We start from the raw sequence: 15,928 nt of genomic DNA, 5'->3' as shown, positions 1-15,928 counted from the left end.
TGGTGCACCGCGCACTGTCGATTGGGTTGCTGCGATTGCGAATCATGATTTACGGCGCACACGCACTAAGGTGTACTGGCGCGAGCCCGTCGACGGCGTGACTGAATGACTGCAGACACCTTATCAGAGGCAGGTGCGTTACACTTTTGAATGTTGAAACGTATTTCCAATGTATTTTTATCATTTTTTTATAGGTTTTTTGGACGTTTCCCAATTGCTTCTTAATTCTTACTGTCGTTTTTTTTAAATATGTGTTGCGACTACAATACGAACAATTGACAGGGATTAGCATGATTTTTTGGATGTATTTTTTAAAGATTTGTGGATGTTTTTAGAACTTGTTTGATTTATTCTAACGTTTCTTTAAACTTCTTTGTTCTATTAGCTGTTGAAATTATAGAATTTCTTATCGATTTTTTCTATTGCTATTTCTGAAAATGCCAAAATATGTGGGAAACAAACATTAAACTGTGGGATAAATTAAAAAAAAAACAATAAAGGACTAACAATAATGGGAATAGTATTATTGCAAAAAAAAATTACAGTGATTTAAAATGTTTTTCAATTATTTATAAGTAAGTAAGTAGTGCAAGTAAGTTGAAGAAGAACTCTTCAAAAAATATTTGTTAAATAGTCCTGTTAAGAAATGTTAAGAAATAGGCAAACAATATTTAAAAAAGATTTAACAATATTTGTGATAATTTAAGCTGCATACGATTCATCCCCAAAAATTGATCCTATTAGGTGTCTGTTTTAACGGTTACTAAGCCCCTCACACACACACACACACATTTCAATCACGATCACGTGGGGCCGTATGGCGGGCATGCCATGACGCACCGTTATCAAACCGCGTCCGTGGACGTCCTTCACGGCTACCTTGCGCGCGGAAATGGGTCAATGTTGAGGAGAAGGTTCTGCAAAATTCCCATTGCCTTCATCAGTTTCGTAAACAACTTTGAACTCTTATCGAACCCGTTTGGTTGTGGGAGATCGACAAAGCTTCCGCCCGGCGTTAATCTTCATTTTTACCAACCAACCGATGCGCATCTCATTTGCGCGAAGGGTTTTGGAGCTTTTGTCTGTCTGTCTCGAAGAGCCTAATTTGCATATCTCACCTACTACTGCTGTGGTTCACTCGAGATTAATGATTCACTCAGTTCCTGTAAAGGAAGTGAAGCGCCAAAGTGCCAATGATGTATGAGAAATTGTTCCGCTCTTTCTTAACACATCCATCACGCTGACCGTTGCGCGTCGAAGGTGCGAGGTGCAAAAACACACAAAAAGGGTCCCGGTGTTGCTTTATTCCGGTGAATGCAACACACCTGCCGACGTCAATGGCCGACGGCTTGGCTTGGCTTGGCTCAAGGATACTTCCAGTGCCGTTCCGGTACGACAAAGACCGCAAACCGTTCCATTCACCGCCTTAATCTGCGGGATGGTGCAGACTTAAAAAGAATCACGATCACTCACTCACCCACCACCACTGTCAGGATCCATGCCTCATCTCACCCATCAAGGCGGTGCGCGATCTCAAGCACGATCCCCCACAGTTTTGTCCGCGTGAAAGTTATAGACTTCGTGATGCGAATGACTGATAACTATATGTACACGCGACTTCATGCCGGGACCGGACGGAACGGTACTGAGCCATGTGATCGGACCAGCGTGATAAGAAGCGTTCAGTTTCACAAAAATACAAACAAAAAATATGACACAATGATGCAGGCGGGACAGAAAACGTGAGTCCGAGTCGATCGTGGTAATAGTGTCTTAACACTCCGTCAAACTCTAAAACAATCTCGCTTCCGTAATCATGGGGCGACGACTCGACTCGGTGGATGAGAAACAATGCGCAAGTAAGGGAGAATCCATTACCACGGCATGGCACGGTTGGTGCGTGTTTGTGATCTGTGTTCAGGTAGCTTGTTCAACCTTTAAAGGTTGTTAGGTAGTTAAACAGGTGTTGGGGAGATTTTTACGGAGAGATAGGTTTTAATGTGTAAATTGCGTATTGTAGGTTTAGTGTAGTTTAAACACATTCGTCTTGATTAATGAATAAAACGTAAAAATGTGCATTTTGAAGATATTTTGTTGAAACAATAAGTGTCCAACCAATGCTAAAGATATTCTGTTAACATAACATAGTTATCAATAGGCCTAGTAACCGTCCGAATGTCTTGGTTCTAGAACAAGGACTGGTTCACGATCCGCTTCATGATTGAAACAGATCAAGGTATAGTTGTCCAGTCCGGAATAAAAAAAAGTAAGAAGTTTATGCACAAAGCTTGGATCAGAGATAATGGTATGAGGACTGGTGTAGATTCAGTACCAATTCCAGGACCGGTATGAGTATTGGACCAATCCCAGGACCGGTATGAGGTCAGAACAGATTCAGAATTGCAATGTGGTTGCAAGATCGGCAAGGGTTCGGGATCAGTTCTAGGTCCCGATTTGGGACAAGAGCAGTTTCAGGATCTATTTTGGGTTTGGGAATAGTTCCAAGATCGGTATGGGGTCAGGAGCAGTTTCTGGACTGGTATGAGTTCAGGAACAGTTCAGAACTGGTATGAGTTTAGGAACAGATTCAGGAATAATTCTAGAAAGGATCGACATAGGTTCATGATCAATTCCAACATCGCTGTTGGTTTGGGATCAATTCAAGGGCCGATAAGAATTAGGGATCAATTCCAGGCCCTATATGTGCTCTAGATCTGTTCCAGGATTAATGTGTGTGTTATGGACCAGTGCAAGGATCGCTACGGGTTCAGAATCAGTTCCAAGTCCAGAGTGTGTTTAGTGGCAATTCCAGAATTTTAGTTCAATTGAATAGTTCTAAAGGATATTTTAGGATCATTATGTGATCGGGTTCGATTCCATGATCAGTTCCATAAGCGATGTGGGTTCCTAATCGGTCCAGGACCGGTATGAGTTGAATATCAATGTCACTGGTATTAGTTTATTATCATTTTCAGGAGCAGTATGGGCTAAGGATTACTTCCAGGACAAGTATCGGTTTGTGATGAGGGGGATTACATACCAGTTTCGGAACCGGTATGTAACCAGGATCAGCATCAGAACCGAGATATGATTCGGGATTAGTTCCAGCCTCGATTTGAAGTTAGATTCAGTTCCATCACCGGCATGAAAATGGATTTGGAAGCCGTTTATTTGGACATAACCCTCTGTGGTAAAAGGTGTCTTCAAATTCTATAGTGCAGTCCTGTAATTGTAGCATGCCTCAATAACATGCGTTGTAATATCATAATTACTAATGTATATTGAGTATTACGGAATAAGCCTCGGACCTAAATATACATTCTACTGATCCCATAGAACCGGCTGCGTAGCAGACAATGTAAAGTCGCGCCGACCCCCGACAAGGTCGTGTTGTTTATTGACTACCCATGTTAACCGGTTCCCAAAATTCAGAACAGGTATAAATGTAAAAAATAAATAAAAAGATAAAAATTCTTTTTGAATCTTAAGACCCGGCCCAAAGCATACAGTGTCGTCCACAAAATTCAAGAGAAATAAGAAGATCGTCCCAAAACTTGTTTTTTTGTTTCGTTTCTTACACACAAAATGCATAATTTAACCATTTGATGTACAATATTTATTCGCTATACATGGACCTGCGATACATAATGTGAAATGAGCCATTTTTGGCCTCATTTTAGCATTTCTAAGGGATAGTATGCTCGTTCAGAGTGATTAGAAAGTATTGAACCGAAAAAAAGCTTTTAAAGATAGCTGCGTAACGCTAAATATTGGGATATCATTGCGGGATCCAATCATCCATTCAATCAAAGCTAATTAATTCCGCCGTCTCTGGCTCGAGTTTCGGAGCGACCGGTTGTGCCTGCTGGGGAGCCGGTGGAGCAACAGCAGCGGGTGGAGGAGGAGCAGCCGTAACCGGTGCAGTATCCGGCCCAGGTGCCATCGGCGCCGGTGGCATCTGCATGGTGACCTGCGGTGGAAGTTGACCCGGTTGCTGTTGCTGCTGCTGCTGCATATCGGCAGCGTTCGGCGGTTGCATCGGATTTCCGCCCATCAGCCCGGTCGGATGACCCTGGGGTGGTGGTGGTGGTAATTGTTGCTGCGGTTGTTGCTGTTGTTGAGGCGGTTGCTGCTGAGGTTGCTGAGGTGGTCCCATCATCGGTGCACCTGGCATGTGACCGGGCGGCATATTCATACCGCCCGGTGGTGGAACCTGCCCCGGCATCACGTTCATCCCCGGTGGAATAATCCCTGGCTGGCCCGGGGGTGGTGCTTGCATCGGTCCTTGCTGCATCGGTACCTGCCCGTCCACTCCCGGTGCAGTCGCACCCGGCATTCCGACATACTGCCCGGCGTGCTGGGGCGAAAACATCTGCTGCGGTGGCTGCGGTTGCTGCTGCTGCTGTTGTTGCGGCTGCGGTTGATACTGTGGCATGGTGCCGTTCGTTGGCGGCATCGGTCCGTACGGCCCGTAACCAGGGGCCGGATATCCACCGACATGGACCGGCGATCCCTGCGGACCCGGAGCTGGCCCTGGTCCCATGAATGGGAAGGCCGTCCCCATACGATACTGCGCCTTCTGCTGCTCCTGGCGCATCTGCATCTCGCGCTCCTGCTCCTGGATGCGCTGCAATGCCACCTGCCGCTGGTACTGCAGATACTCCTGCTTCTTCTTGCGCATAATCTCCAGCTTCTGGGCCATCTGCAGCTGGCGCTGCCGCTCCTGCTCCTCCGCGATGCGCTGCAGCTTCTCCTGATGCTCCTGCCGCAGCACGTCCAACGCGGCGCGCGAATCCTTGATCTGCGTCAGCTTGTCCTGCAGCTGCTCGTACCACATGCGCTTGTCGTCCATGTCCTTGATGAACGTGAGCAGCCGGCCGTGCAGCGAGGTCACGTTCATGAACAGCGTCTGCACCGCGCTGTCGCACGAGATGCTCCTCCCGCGGCTCGAGTTCGATTTCATCCGGTTGACAAAGATTTCCACCTGCGTTTTCATCATGTTCGAGAACTCGTCGATCTCCGCGTCCTCGGGCGCACTCTTCGTCATCAGCAGGCTCGGCTGCAGCGACGGCATCGGGCTGGGCATCGGGCTCGGCGCCGATGGGGAGGCCGGCGATTCCATCACCTGCCGCTGCTCCCAGTAGTTGCGGTTCAGGTAGCGTGCCAGCTCGGGGTCGGCCGGCGGTTCCTCGGCGGGCGATGGGCTTCGCTTTACCTGTGCCTGGGGCGTCTGCGGTTCCGGCGATTCCGGCGCCTTGCTGTGGAACGTGGCCGATCGGCGAGCCTGCGCCTGCTGCTTCGTTTCCGCCTCCGATTGGCTCAGCGCGAGGGCCAGCTGCAGTTCCTCCTCTTCGCGCAGCTCCTCGTCCGTCTTGCGGGCGGGGCCCTGTGCCTGCTGGGCCAGCGAGCTGCTCAGATACTCGGCCGGCAGATCCTCCTCCTCGGTCGGTTTCTTCACCAGCGTGCCCGCCGGTCGTTGAAGCTGCGCGTAGCAGCCGTCGCATACGCGCACCTCCTTCTCGATGCCAAACTTGGGCAGCGTGCTGTTCTTCGACGAGCACTGGGCACAGAACACCTGGCCACAGTTGCGGCAGTGGTGCTTGCGCACCGTGAACGTGAACTGGGACCGGCAGCGGTGGCACACGTCCCCGTCCACCCAGTCCGGGGCGATGTCGGACGAGAACATGGCGTCGGCTTCCTTCAGCTCCGGGAATTTGTGGCCCTCCGTTTTCAGAATGTTCATCGTATCCTAGACGGAAAGGCGGAAAGAAGAGGAAAGGAATGTGTGCATTAATAAACAGAAGCACCGAGAAAATGTAAACATGTACATTGAGTGACGTCAAGGGTTAATGTTTGCCCATGAAGACAAAGAAACAGCGAGCTGCCATAATAATATTGCCAAGGAAGACATTTAAAGTCTGAATCTGATTAAAAAAAGACTCTTTCCGATGTAAATCACAGCAAATTTGGAAAACGTATCTGATCTGCACTGCACTTTACAGTCTTCACACTTCTGTTTGTAATGATTTGGGTGCAAATTTGCAATGAAAATCATTACAGGGGTTTCCGGGAGTTCTCATAGCGGTGGAATACTTTAATGACTCTTTCTTACGTGAAATGAACTTGATGTAATGGTAAATGGACTCTATAGCACCCTTGTTGAACAAATCCAATAGGAATTTCGAAGGAGCCTGTCCAAAACGGGTGCCATAGAGTCCAATGTATGAAGTTCACTTCTTATAAGAAAAAGTCAAGGAAGAGTCCCACAACTATGAGAACTCCAGGAAAACCCTATAAAACTGCCTCGAAATATCAAAATTACATTATTCTCCTCATGGCACGATATTCTGGAAATGAATAATATGCATAAAATACAACAATTTCCTTATGATCCGTACCGCCATGGTAAAGCGCACTGGTGAGTCACACTGTCTGCCCCACACACAAATCCAATTAACAACAACACACTGAATACCAAGACCGACGTGTTTTTGTTCTACACAGGCGTTGCATTCGCCTTCAACGCTGGCAACCGACTGTCAACTCGTCGACAATGCGCACACACAAGGCACGACGAACGGCACCTTACCTTTATCGAGCGATACTTGATGGTGGACCGGAACGCGTAGGCCCAGGCCTGTATCAGCTCGAGCATCTTCGCCCGCACCTCCTCGTGCTTGGTGGTGTTGACCAGATTCTGGAACAGCTCGCAGTTGGCCTTGTTCGCGATCTCATCGTGCACCGGCGTGCCGCAGTTCTTCACAATGCTTTCCAGCGTCAGCAGTGCGTACATGGCCGTGATCGGGTTCGGTGACTGCATCTTCTTCTTGAGCGCCCCAACAGCATACTTGGCACTGGAAGATAAACAAGGAAGGAACCGTAAGCAATGAATGTTGAAAAGATATGACCCTCCCGTACCGCTTACTTACTTCACATCACCCTGCCGGATTGTATCACAGATGACCAGAATCGCTTGCCAGTCCGGTTCCAGGTTGAGATTACTGGTGGCATTTTCTAAGTTGGGCGAAAAACAACATCAACACAACACCTCCCTTTGCATAGTTCTACCTTTTCCCGAGCAACTTACCCAAACTTTTGTCAAACACGGACGTACGAAACATTGTGCAATTGGTGGTGTTACGGTGTTTCGATACGATTGGTAAAAAAAACTATTTGCTGTTTTTTGCTTCCCAGTTCAGGGTGTAATTCAGCAGTACAGGAAGTGACTCAAAAACACAGATGATTTTGCTTTCTTTTCGGGACCAGGTTCACTGGATGACGTATTTACGAACAAACAGAAATCATTTGCTTTTCTTTTCTTTCCCCTCCCTGATAAGCCCACAGCCGTGTGATGACAGCAGTACGTTGTGGTAGTGTGCGTGAGCTCGTACGCTGTCAAAACGGACAGCTGACTGGAGAATTGTTTTGATGTTTTTGAATTTACCGTTAGAAGATATGAGAAGAGTTTTATTTAAAATAATGTTTACCTTCGCATTTAAATTCAAATAAATATATTATTTTACATTTCATTTCATAAGAAATTACGTCAATACTAATGAAATTTGCATTTTGCTATAAACAACAAAAAAAGGCTATCTTTATTTATTTTCCCATTTGTTCCCGCTACATTCATTTACAACGTACAAAAAACCCATACTCCCGTGCCCGGTGGACCAAAAACTCCTCCAATCGATCAATATTTCGGCTTCTCGGTCATGATCGGCTCGGGTGCCGTCACCGGGCCCGGGCTCATACCGGCCGCCCTCAGCTGCTGCTTGTACTTGGACAGCCGCGCCCCCATAATGATGGCCGTAACGATACAAATCACCTGAAACACGATAATAATTACCGTACCGGTTGCGATCATGTGGGTGCGTGAGCCAATAAAATCCGACATCGGCGCATGGCAGCCACGCTCGTGCGGCATACAGCCATCATCCACCCGCCGGCAGCAAGAGTTAGGCAGATCACGCTCCGGATGGAAGTTGGCCCAATCGGCGTACGATTGAATGCCGCAACAGTTCATCTTTTGTAGGAGAGAAAAAAATAATTAGCACCTGTGTTACCTTCCTTTTCAAACATTTTACACATACCTCATTCTGCATGTGGTTGAAGCTTGCGCGCATAAACCTATCCGAGAAGAACTTCTGTATCGCGATGTTCATCCGGCGGGTAAGCATACTGTCCACCCGGTTGTACATCGAGAAGGCGGCCGACGCGAGTATGATTTCAAGTATCACCATCAAACCAAACAAGCCCGCGTACTGGAAAACCAAGAAATGAATCATTTAAACCTACACAAACCATTTCACGGCGGTGCATACGTACCAAAAAGATCATTATCACATTTTCGAAAATAATACCGGCGAAGCCAAATATCGATAGAAACACTAGCACGATACCAACCGCTATCAGGAAGTGAGTGGCACGCACAAAGTCGTTGTCGATGAACACGGTGTACGTCGCGAACAGTCGATGCAGGACGGCACCGACCACGATTTGTATGATTTCGATCACCTTAACAAGGGACGAAAAGAAGGACAATCGCAATTAAATGAAATTTAAAGGATGTTAAGAAAAAAACAACACTTACGACACACATAAACGTTAGCATCAGAATCAGATACTTGATCATATTGAGCGCTCTGCGACCAGACCGCATTTTGAAGCTTTCAGATTCGATCCTTGGCACTTAAAATTGATCTGCAAATAGAGACAATAATGAACTTTAACGAGTCAATTTCACAATTGTTTTTAAACACCAAAATACATACACTATCCCGATTTGAAAAGAACAAAATCGACTGTCCGCTCCCGTTCAACCAGACCAGCAGTGGGGAATGGCAAAATCGCAGCAGATAAACGCTCGCCCTGGTCTTCCTTGACTCACACACGGAATGGCTGTAAGAGAAGAAGAAAAACACAGTCCATTGTATCGGAGGTTTTATCTCCGCTTATTGTGCGTCGTGTCCTGCCGATATCTTAATCACCTGCCCCGCTAATCCCGCCCGATTTCGGTTTATCGGGAGCAAGTGTGGACAAAGCGCTGGGTGGTGAAATTATTCGCAATCAATGCTTCACTGTTCATTACCATTCCGGGTGTGCTAGGTGGCAGAGTAATTAAATCGGAATTATTTCGCACACAGTCTTTCGAATATTAAAGTTCTTTCAACAAAAGCTAGTCAGAACAGTGTGTGTGTAAATTACCCTAAATAGTAATTCTTTCGACTGTAAACAAAAATGTCTAATACATGAACCGGTTGAGCTTTTAAAAATAATTCCTATCGTTTTGTTTTATTACGCGCGCCCCCCAAAGGGGGCTCCGAAGCGACAGTGCAGAGCTAGAAAGATAAGCTCCTTTACACTCGCAGCCCTGCCCCCGCTCCCTCCCTTCCACTCGCCCACCCCAAAGGTGCTGGGGCCTTCATTCAGAACCGAAGATCCGGTTTGTACTTGGTCATGTAGAGGTCCAGCTTCTCCCAGAAGGCCATCAGGCAGGCTTTGTCGAGATGGCGCTTCGTTCGCGAAATGTTCAGCACGGTCACAGCCCATTTGGCCACGTTCGCGTCCAGCTTGAGATCGTCGTACCGTAGATGAAAGGCAGCGACTGTGGAAACGCAGTGAGAGTATGAGCAAAACAGGGCTGAAAGAAAGGTCCCAGGACGCAGATACTTACTTTTGGAGAATATTTCCACCGGATTGCCGTCCCACGGCCAGCCCTTGAACTGCCAGGCCGGCCCCATCACAAACACAGCCACCACCCGGTTCCAATCGTGCGCCGTCAGCTTCGAGGGGTTGTCTATCACGCGGTAGGGCACGGTCAGATTGCCCGCCTTCTGTCGCTGGATCAGCACCTCGGTTTCGCGCGAACATCCACCACGCTTCTTTTCGTCGGTCGTAATGAACCTACGGAGCAAACGGAGGGATAGAATTGGATTAGTTTGAAACAAAGCACAAGCACCTCCATACTCACTTCAGATCTTGCAGCACATCACGCGCATTGTACATCGTAATGAGGCTCGTCGTCGCCGCCGGTATGATGATGATCGGTGTGCGCGACGTCCGCTTGCTGGGCGCATTCTGGGCCAGCATCCGTGCCTGGGCCGTCGGTATCAGCTCCTTCGGCCGGCCCGGCGGCATGCTGGCCGACAGATTGTTGTTGCTACTGCTGTTGTTGTTGTTCAAGCTGTTCGGTTGCGCCTTGTTCTGCCCCGCCTGGCCCTGCGTTACCAGCTTCAGCGACATACCGTGGTACGTACCCATCGTGTCAATCTTGAAGCCCTCCGTTTCCTCCTTCTGCCGGTTGAACCGTTCCTGATCGTAACGATTGTACTGCGTCGGCTGGGGCTGGGGCCGTATGACGCGCGGCGGCTCGGGCAGCTTCACCGGCTGCTGCGCCGGGCGGCCCCGGCCCTCCTCCCGGTTCTTGATGCTCTGCAGGATGGCAAAAATGTTTTTGGCAAATATTTTCCCATTGCTCTGCAGGATGGTCGTGCGGGTGCGCCACTGCCGCTCCCGGCTCACGATGTCCTTCGTCGAGTCGACGTCAAAGTCGAGGATGACGCGCAGATCCGGCCCGACGCCCATCGCGTCGTCGTTGTCGGTGCGCTTGATTGTGACCTTCTTGTTCGCTAAACGTTTCGCTTTGATGGCCGCAATCTTCTCCACCGACATCGTTTCCGAGAGCGATCTACGACAAAAAATAAGGGAAATTGTGTAACGGATTTGACACAGGCACATGCAGGACAGTAGCACATCTCACTCACTTAATGTTGTCTATGTTAACCGATGCCTCCTTCTTGTTCACGTCTAACCGGGCGGCCAGCTGCTCCTTCACCTTCTGCACCTGCGTGTCCTCGTACCGGGCCTTCTTCGCCAGGCTGTCCAGCCCGTCCGACTCGGCCGGCCGCTTGATCTGCGTCGGGATCTCCAGCGGCGCGCTCTTGTCGATGCTGGCGCAGGTGTTCGTTTCGCCATTGAGATACTGCAGCAGCTCCTTTCGATCCGGCCGATTGACGGCCGGTATGTCCTCGGCCGCCGCCTGCCGAACGTACACCGAATGCTGCAGGCCCACATTCTTAAGAATGTACAGCAAACACTCGAGCGTGTAGTACTCCTTCGGGGCACCCTTCTTTCCTGAGCTGCAAACAAGTAAACACAAACAACCAGCCCAGCCAGGAGCAGTGTTGGCGTGTTAGAAAGAGAGGGAAGAGAACACAACCGTAGGCAACACCGGGGGTGGGCTAGCCAGTTCGGGCCTTACCCATATTTTAGGTAGTTGGTTTTCACGTTCTTCGGCCAGCTGAACTCGCCGAATATGATCTGGCCATCGCGCTCGATGATTTCTTTCTTGTTGATGTTGTATTGGCGCAGCAGACTCAGCGGATCGGCCATGGCTGGTGATTACACTCGCTTTGGTTGAGGTAATACGCCGCTTCGCACAATACCAAACCACAACAATCCCCGCTACCCCCGGGGGGTGGACGTTAACTTAATGCTAATTTGAAGCGCGGGAATTAACTTCTAAAACGCGGCACGCGGTCGCCACGAAAACGGTACACGGTTCCTTACACAGCCTACGAAACTACACTTTAGCAAAGAGTTTTTGCAGCAAAAAAGAAACACGCACTACGCTTCTATTTTCCTGTCAATGGCGTTTGCTTTGACAGATGCGCTCGCGGAGGACAATCGGTGGACAGTGTGTGATCATGTGGTCAATTTTTATTATTTATTTAAAAAATAGAAAATAAGAAGAAATATATTCTAATTTTTTTTTAATCTAAATATGGTTTTTATTAAAAAGTAAAGAAAGGCAAGCACTTCACATCAACAGAATTGATAAAACTCTTAAATAGTTGAAGATTGTTTGTCAACAAGCTGGTGCTGTGGCCGTAGCTGGTGCTAGCCTTATTTTCATTTATTTACTTTTGTCGTTAAATTTATTTTCTTCTATTTTAAATGAATTACGCATTATTGTGTACGATTTATTGCTCAACTCTTTTTACCATAAATTAGATTTAAAAAAAAATCTTATTTTGCTATAAGACGACCCACTGTTTGGATAACGATTCAAATTACAAACAGTCCGCAAACAGTCGCGTTGGTGACAATTTTCAAAATTTATATTTTCTACTTCAATTTACTTAATTAAAACATAATAAAACTATGATAATGTTAACAGTTAATTTCTCGGGGCCATTTTATTTATCATTGACTTCTATATCACTTCGTAAATCTATCTCTCCTTTGTACAAATAAATCCTTGCAGCACCGGAAATACGCGGACACACCCACACAAACAAGAGCCCTCTCAAAGCTTCTGTTTACCCGCCGTCGGTAGCACGGTGGCCACGTTCGATAGCAAACTCTCCTCGATCGCCTTGATACTGCCGGGGGACGGTGTCTGTGCCCCAATTTCGGCCACAATATTTGGTACAAGGTATTCGCCGCTGCCCTGCTCCCCCGGCCGCTCGCCGCCACTCACAAACACACCCGTAGCAGTGATGGCACCACCACCCTGCAGCTCGACCGTTGTTTCGCCGCTCTTCTTGTCCTCCCTAAACTGCCAGTGCTTTTTGTTCAGCAGAAACAGTGCCATCAGCAGGGGCAGATGGAGCAGCGAGAAGCGGAACAGCTTGCGCGAGCTTTTACTGTCCGCCTTCTGATGGAAATCGTACGCCAGATAGGCAAAGTAAGCATTCAGCGGAAGCGATTCCAGCGCGAACCAAACGTTCGTCACATCTAGCGCGGGAGCGAGCAGCGACAGACCGGCAATGAACCCGGTATGCCGCAGGGAAACGCGCGTACACAGGGCCGGGTGTGAGTTGGCCATCATTTTGTAGCCGGCCTTAAGATACTCCGGCCGGATGTTCCACGACAGCGCGTTAAAGTGAGGAAACTGCCAGCAATAGAGCAGCCCGGCCAGGATCCATGCGCCGGCGCCCAGGTCGCCGCCGGTGCAGGCAGCCCAGCCCATCAGCGGCGGAATGGCGCCGACGACCGAGCCGACCCACGTGTTCAGAATACTGTAGCGTTTCATTGGGGTGTAGATGCTGGTGTAAAGGATGAGATTGGCGGCGCCCAGGGCGGCCGTCATTTCGTTCACGCCGTAGTACAGCATGCTGCAGCCGATCGTGCTGGCACCGAGCGCAAAGCCGACCGCGTGCAGGCGTCTAAAAACACACAAGATGAAACATTATAAACAATGAATTCTATCACTGCTTTCGTAGATACTTACGAGAGATGTCCTTTTACGAGCACTCGGTTGCGCGTGCGGGGCATTTGTGCGTCGAACGACGTTTCAATGACCTGGTTGATGGAGTTGGCCGCACCCGAGACGAGCGTCGTGCCGGCCGAGCAGAGCAGAAACGTCCCCAGCTCGAACGAACCCGGTGCCATCGCATATCCGGCCATCGCGGTCATCACCACCAGGGCTGCAAATGGGGCAAGAGAAGCGACAAATTACGCATCGCCAGAAATCCCCCTTCCTTATCTGTGTGCACTTACACGTCAATCGGATCTTTGATAACATAAGATAATGGTAAATCAACCGACTGAGCCCGGGTAGCGACGTCACGGAGGCAACCACTTCCTTCGTGCCATCCTCACCGCTCTTGCGCAGCGTTCCGACCGATTTACTGATTTCACTAACTATGGCTTTAGCGTCCACTACCGGCGGTACCACGGACAGCGGGACGGCCAACGGAACGGCCACCGGTCGATGGAGGGGAGCCGTTTTTGCCGCATCGCCTTCATTACTTCCGCTGTGCTGCTTCCGGATCGGGTACAGCTGTACGACCGCACACGAAGGGTACGCTGTGCCAGTGGTGTCCTGTGTTTAGGAGGAAATAAATATAGCAAATTAAAAAAAAAAACACACACAGAAGCGTCAGAGGCCAAGAATAGAGCACGGTTGAGCACGGGGTCTCCCTCACTCAAGGTAATTTCGTCACACCGTCGAACGAAAGGGCGGCCGCTCCGCTCTTGCTCATCGATTGATTACACAATCAAAACAACATCACACTACTCTATCCGTACTTACCAGCCGAGTGCAGAAGGCGAACGGTGGACGGCGGTGACCGCTGGTGGCTTTCGGTCCGGCTTGACGCACGAGGTCGCACCATAGCCGCCCGTTTGCGAGGAATTTATGCATTACACTGGGCGGCACAACACTGGGAGCATTTTACGTTGCGTTCAGGCAACAGAACTCGAGCAGCTCGATGGATGGGGTGCGTTTGCACCTAGAAACCCATCGCTTTGGCGAGATGCCCCGGTCACTGTTTTGTGCTGCCCTATCGGGGGTTGCTGGCGACGTAAAGAAAAAGTTACCGCACGTGAAAATGCTGCTGTCAAATGCATGAAGGGTTGCAAATCGATGAAAAAACAGTGGGAAATTCCATCAACGTTTATTTTTAAAAATGTGACAATTATTTTCATGAAAAATAGAGAAAAATCACAATTATTTGATGGTGAAAGTTAAACATGAAACACGAAATAAATTTATAATTTTGTTTAAAAAATACGCAAAATCGATCAAACGGTTTCATCGACAATTTGCACAACAAATGTCATTCGCGCCGTCGAAACGTCAAACCGTGTTGTGTTCAATTCGCAAGAGCAAGAACGAACGGTATCACAATTTCTGACCACCAAACGAGCCCCAGCAAAAGATGAATTTCGTGCAAGAAAATAACCACGTCCTGTACCTGTGGGCCGGTACGGTGGGGCCCGAGATCGAGCAGGAAGTGAACGCAATCAAAACCATTCCGAACGTGCAGGTCAATGTGGAAAACGTAGAGCGCCTTCAGCTTGGTAAGTTCTGGAAGCAAAGTCCGTGTTCCGTACAAAAATGACCTTCCTTTAACGATTTGCTTTGTGTGTTTTGCTCCAGCCGAGTATGGAAAGTCACAGTTTGATGTAATTCTGGCCCAAGTTGCGACCGGAAATTCTCCCCTCGTTACGCTGCTGGTCAAGCTGCTCAAGCCCAAGGGGAAGTGCGTGTTTCGGGATGATTCAGCAGCGAGCGTCGAACAGGCACGCTCTAATCTGCTGCTGGCGGGATTTATCAACATTGTGGCATCGGAAAGTAATGGTACGTGAGAAGGGGTTGGGGCCCAACCAAACCACAATCTGGTTTTCTGTGTGGTTTTACGTGTGTCGGTGGTTGTATTTGCAGTGTATGTTGCCGAGAAGCCAGACTATGAGGTGGGATCGAAATCGAAGCTATCGTTTGCGAAAAAATCTAACGTTGCCGCCGTGTGGAAGCTGGATGACAACGAGGAGGAGGAGCGTATCGACGACGAGGAGCTGCTGGATGAGGATGATAAGGCCAAACCGACGGAGGAATCGCTGAGAGGTAAGCACCTGGAATGACTCATACCTCTTCAATAGTCTAATTGTCAATTCGGTAATGCTACCCAGTTTGTGGAACGACGGGCAAAAGGAAGGCATGCAAGGATTGTTCCTGCGGGTTGGCGGAGGAGCTGGATGCGGAAGCAAAGGGCAAAGCACTGACCGACACATCGGCGGCGAAATCCTCTTGCGGAAGTGTAAGTTATTAAAACAGCGATCCTCTTAGCTGGAAGAATATTGCATGCTGATGAGTCCTTTTTTCCCTCCCGTTTTACAGTGCTACTTGGGAGATGCGTTCCGTTGTGCCACCTGTCCATATCTGGGCATGCCGGCATTCAAACCGGGCGAGAAAATCGTACTCACCGATACGCAAATGCAGGCGGACATTTAAACCACAAATCCTGATAGAACGTTACGTTTAACAATAGAAGTCTTTAGGACGTGCATTTGCGGGTGATATGAGAGAAGGAAGAGAGAAAAAGAAGGAAGGAAAACAATAATAAAAAAGCTTTTGCTAATTATTTGCCTGGAAAATGCCGTCTGCAGCGATTTCCCATCCTCTTTTTAATTAACATTT

The 15,928-nt window shown here is 48.6% G+C and overlaps 5 protein-coding genes across 6 annotated transcripts; 1 reads left to right on the top strand and 4 right to left on the bottom strand.

Moving 5' to 3' along the window:
* Window positions 1-3,593: 3,593 nt before the first annotated feature.
* On the bottom strand, window positions 3,594-7,345 carry LOC120956636 (hepatocyte growth factor-regulated tyrosine kinase substrate). 2 transcript variants are annotated; one of them, XM_040378277.2, is made up of 4 exons: window positions 7,088-7,345; window positions 6,930-7,014; window positions 6,590-6,854; window positions 3,594-5,749 (listed from the first exon to the last, which is right to left on the bottom strand). In XM_040378277.2, exons 1-4 carry the CDS (start codon window positions 7,119-7,121, stop codon window positions 3,803-3,805), a joined length of 2,331 nt encoding a protein of 776 aa, XP_040234211.2. In that variant the 5' UTR covers window positions 7,122-7,345; the 3' UTR covers window positions 3,594-3,802. The 2 variants fall into 2 exon arrangements, with proteins under 2 accessions (XP_040234211.2, XP_040234212.2); XM_040378278.2 differs by lacking the exons at window positions 6,590-6,854; window positions 6,930-7,014; window positions 7,088-7,345 and adding an exon at window positions 6,399-6,550.
* A 241-nt stretch (window positions 7,346-7,586) lies between these two features.
* Window positions 7,587-8,700, bottom strand: LOC120956638 (tetraspanin-6-like). The gene is made up of 4 exons (XM_040378280.2): window positions 8,594-8,700; window positions 8,329-8,517; window positions 8,094-8,264; window positions 7,587-8,026 (listed from the first exon to the last, which is right to left on the bottom strand). Exons 1-4 carry the CDS (start codon window positions 8,660-8,662, stop codon window positions 7,694-7,696), a joined length of 762 nt encoding a protein of 253 aa, XP_040234214.2. The 5' UTR covers window positions 8,663-8,700; the 3' UTR covers window positions 7,587-7,693.
* Window positions 8,701-9,260: 560 nt separating this feature from the next.
* Window positions 9,261-11,661, bottom strand: LOC120956637 (parafibromin). The gene is made up of 5 exons (XM_049609418.1): window positions 11,264-11,661; window positions 10,767-11,141; window positions 9,974-10,690; window positions 9,677-9,906; window positions 9,261-9,607 (listed from the first exon to the last, which is right to left on the bottom strand). Exons 1-5 carry the CDS (start codon window positions 11,392-11,394, stop codon window positions 9,429-9,431), a joined length of 1,632 nt encoding a protein of 543 aa, XP_049465375.1. The 5' UTR covers window positions 11,395-11,661; the 3' UTR covers window positions 9,261-9,428.
* Window positions 11,662-12,174: 513 nt separating this feature from the next.
* Window positions 12,175-14,332, bottom strand: LOC120957372 (protoheme IX farnesyltransferase, mitochondrial). Its single transcript, XM_040379562.2, has 4 exons — window positions 14,042-14,332; window positions 13,507-13,831; window positions 13,238-13,433; window positions 12,175-13,172 (listed from the first exon to the last, which is right to left on the bottom strand). Exons 1-4 carry the CDS (start codon window positions 14,150-14,152, stop codon window positions 12,311-12,313), a joined length of 1,494 nt encoding a protein of 497 aa, XP_040235496.2. The 5' UTR covers window positions 14,153-14,332; the 3' UTR covers window positions 12,175-12,310.
* A 252-nt stretch (window positions 14,333-14,584) lies between these two features.
* On the top strand, window positions 14,585-15,885 carry LOC120957525 (anamorsin homolog). Its single transcript, XM_040379773.2, has 5 exons — window positions 14,585-14,811; window positions 14,891-15,091; window positions 15,176-15,355; window positions 15,421-15,548; window positions 15,629-15,885. Exons 1-5 carry the CDS (start codon window positions 14,670-14,672, stop codon window positions 15,740-15,742), a joined length of 765 nt encoding a protein of 254 aa, XP_040235707.2. The 5' UTR covers window positions 14,585-14,669; the 3' UTR covers window positions 15,743-15,885.
* The last annotated feature ends 43 nt before the right edge of the window (window positions 15,886-15,928 follow it).

Source organism: Anopheles coluzzii, chromosome 3 (genome assembly GCF_943734685.1).
Source record: "Anopheles coluzzii chromosome 3, AcolN3, whole genome shotgun sequence".
In the NCBI taxonomy this organism is placed as follows: Eukaryota; Metazoa; Arthropoda; class Insecta; order Diptera; family Culicidae; genus Anopheles; species Anopheles coluzzii.
The sequence above is the reverse complement of the archived record's forward strand: the minus strand, read 5'-3'. Positions and strand labels throughout refer to the sequence as shown.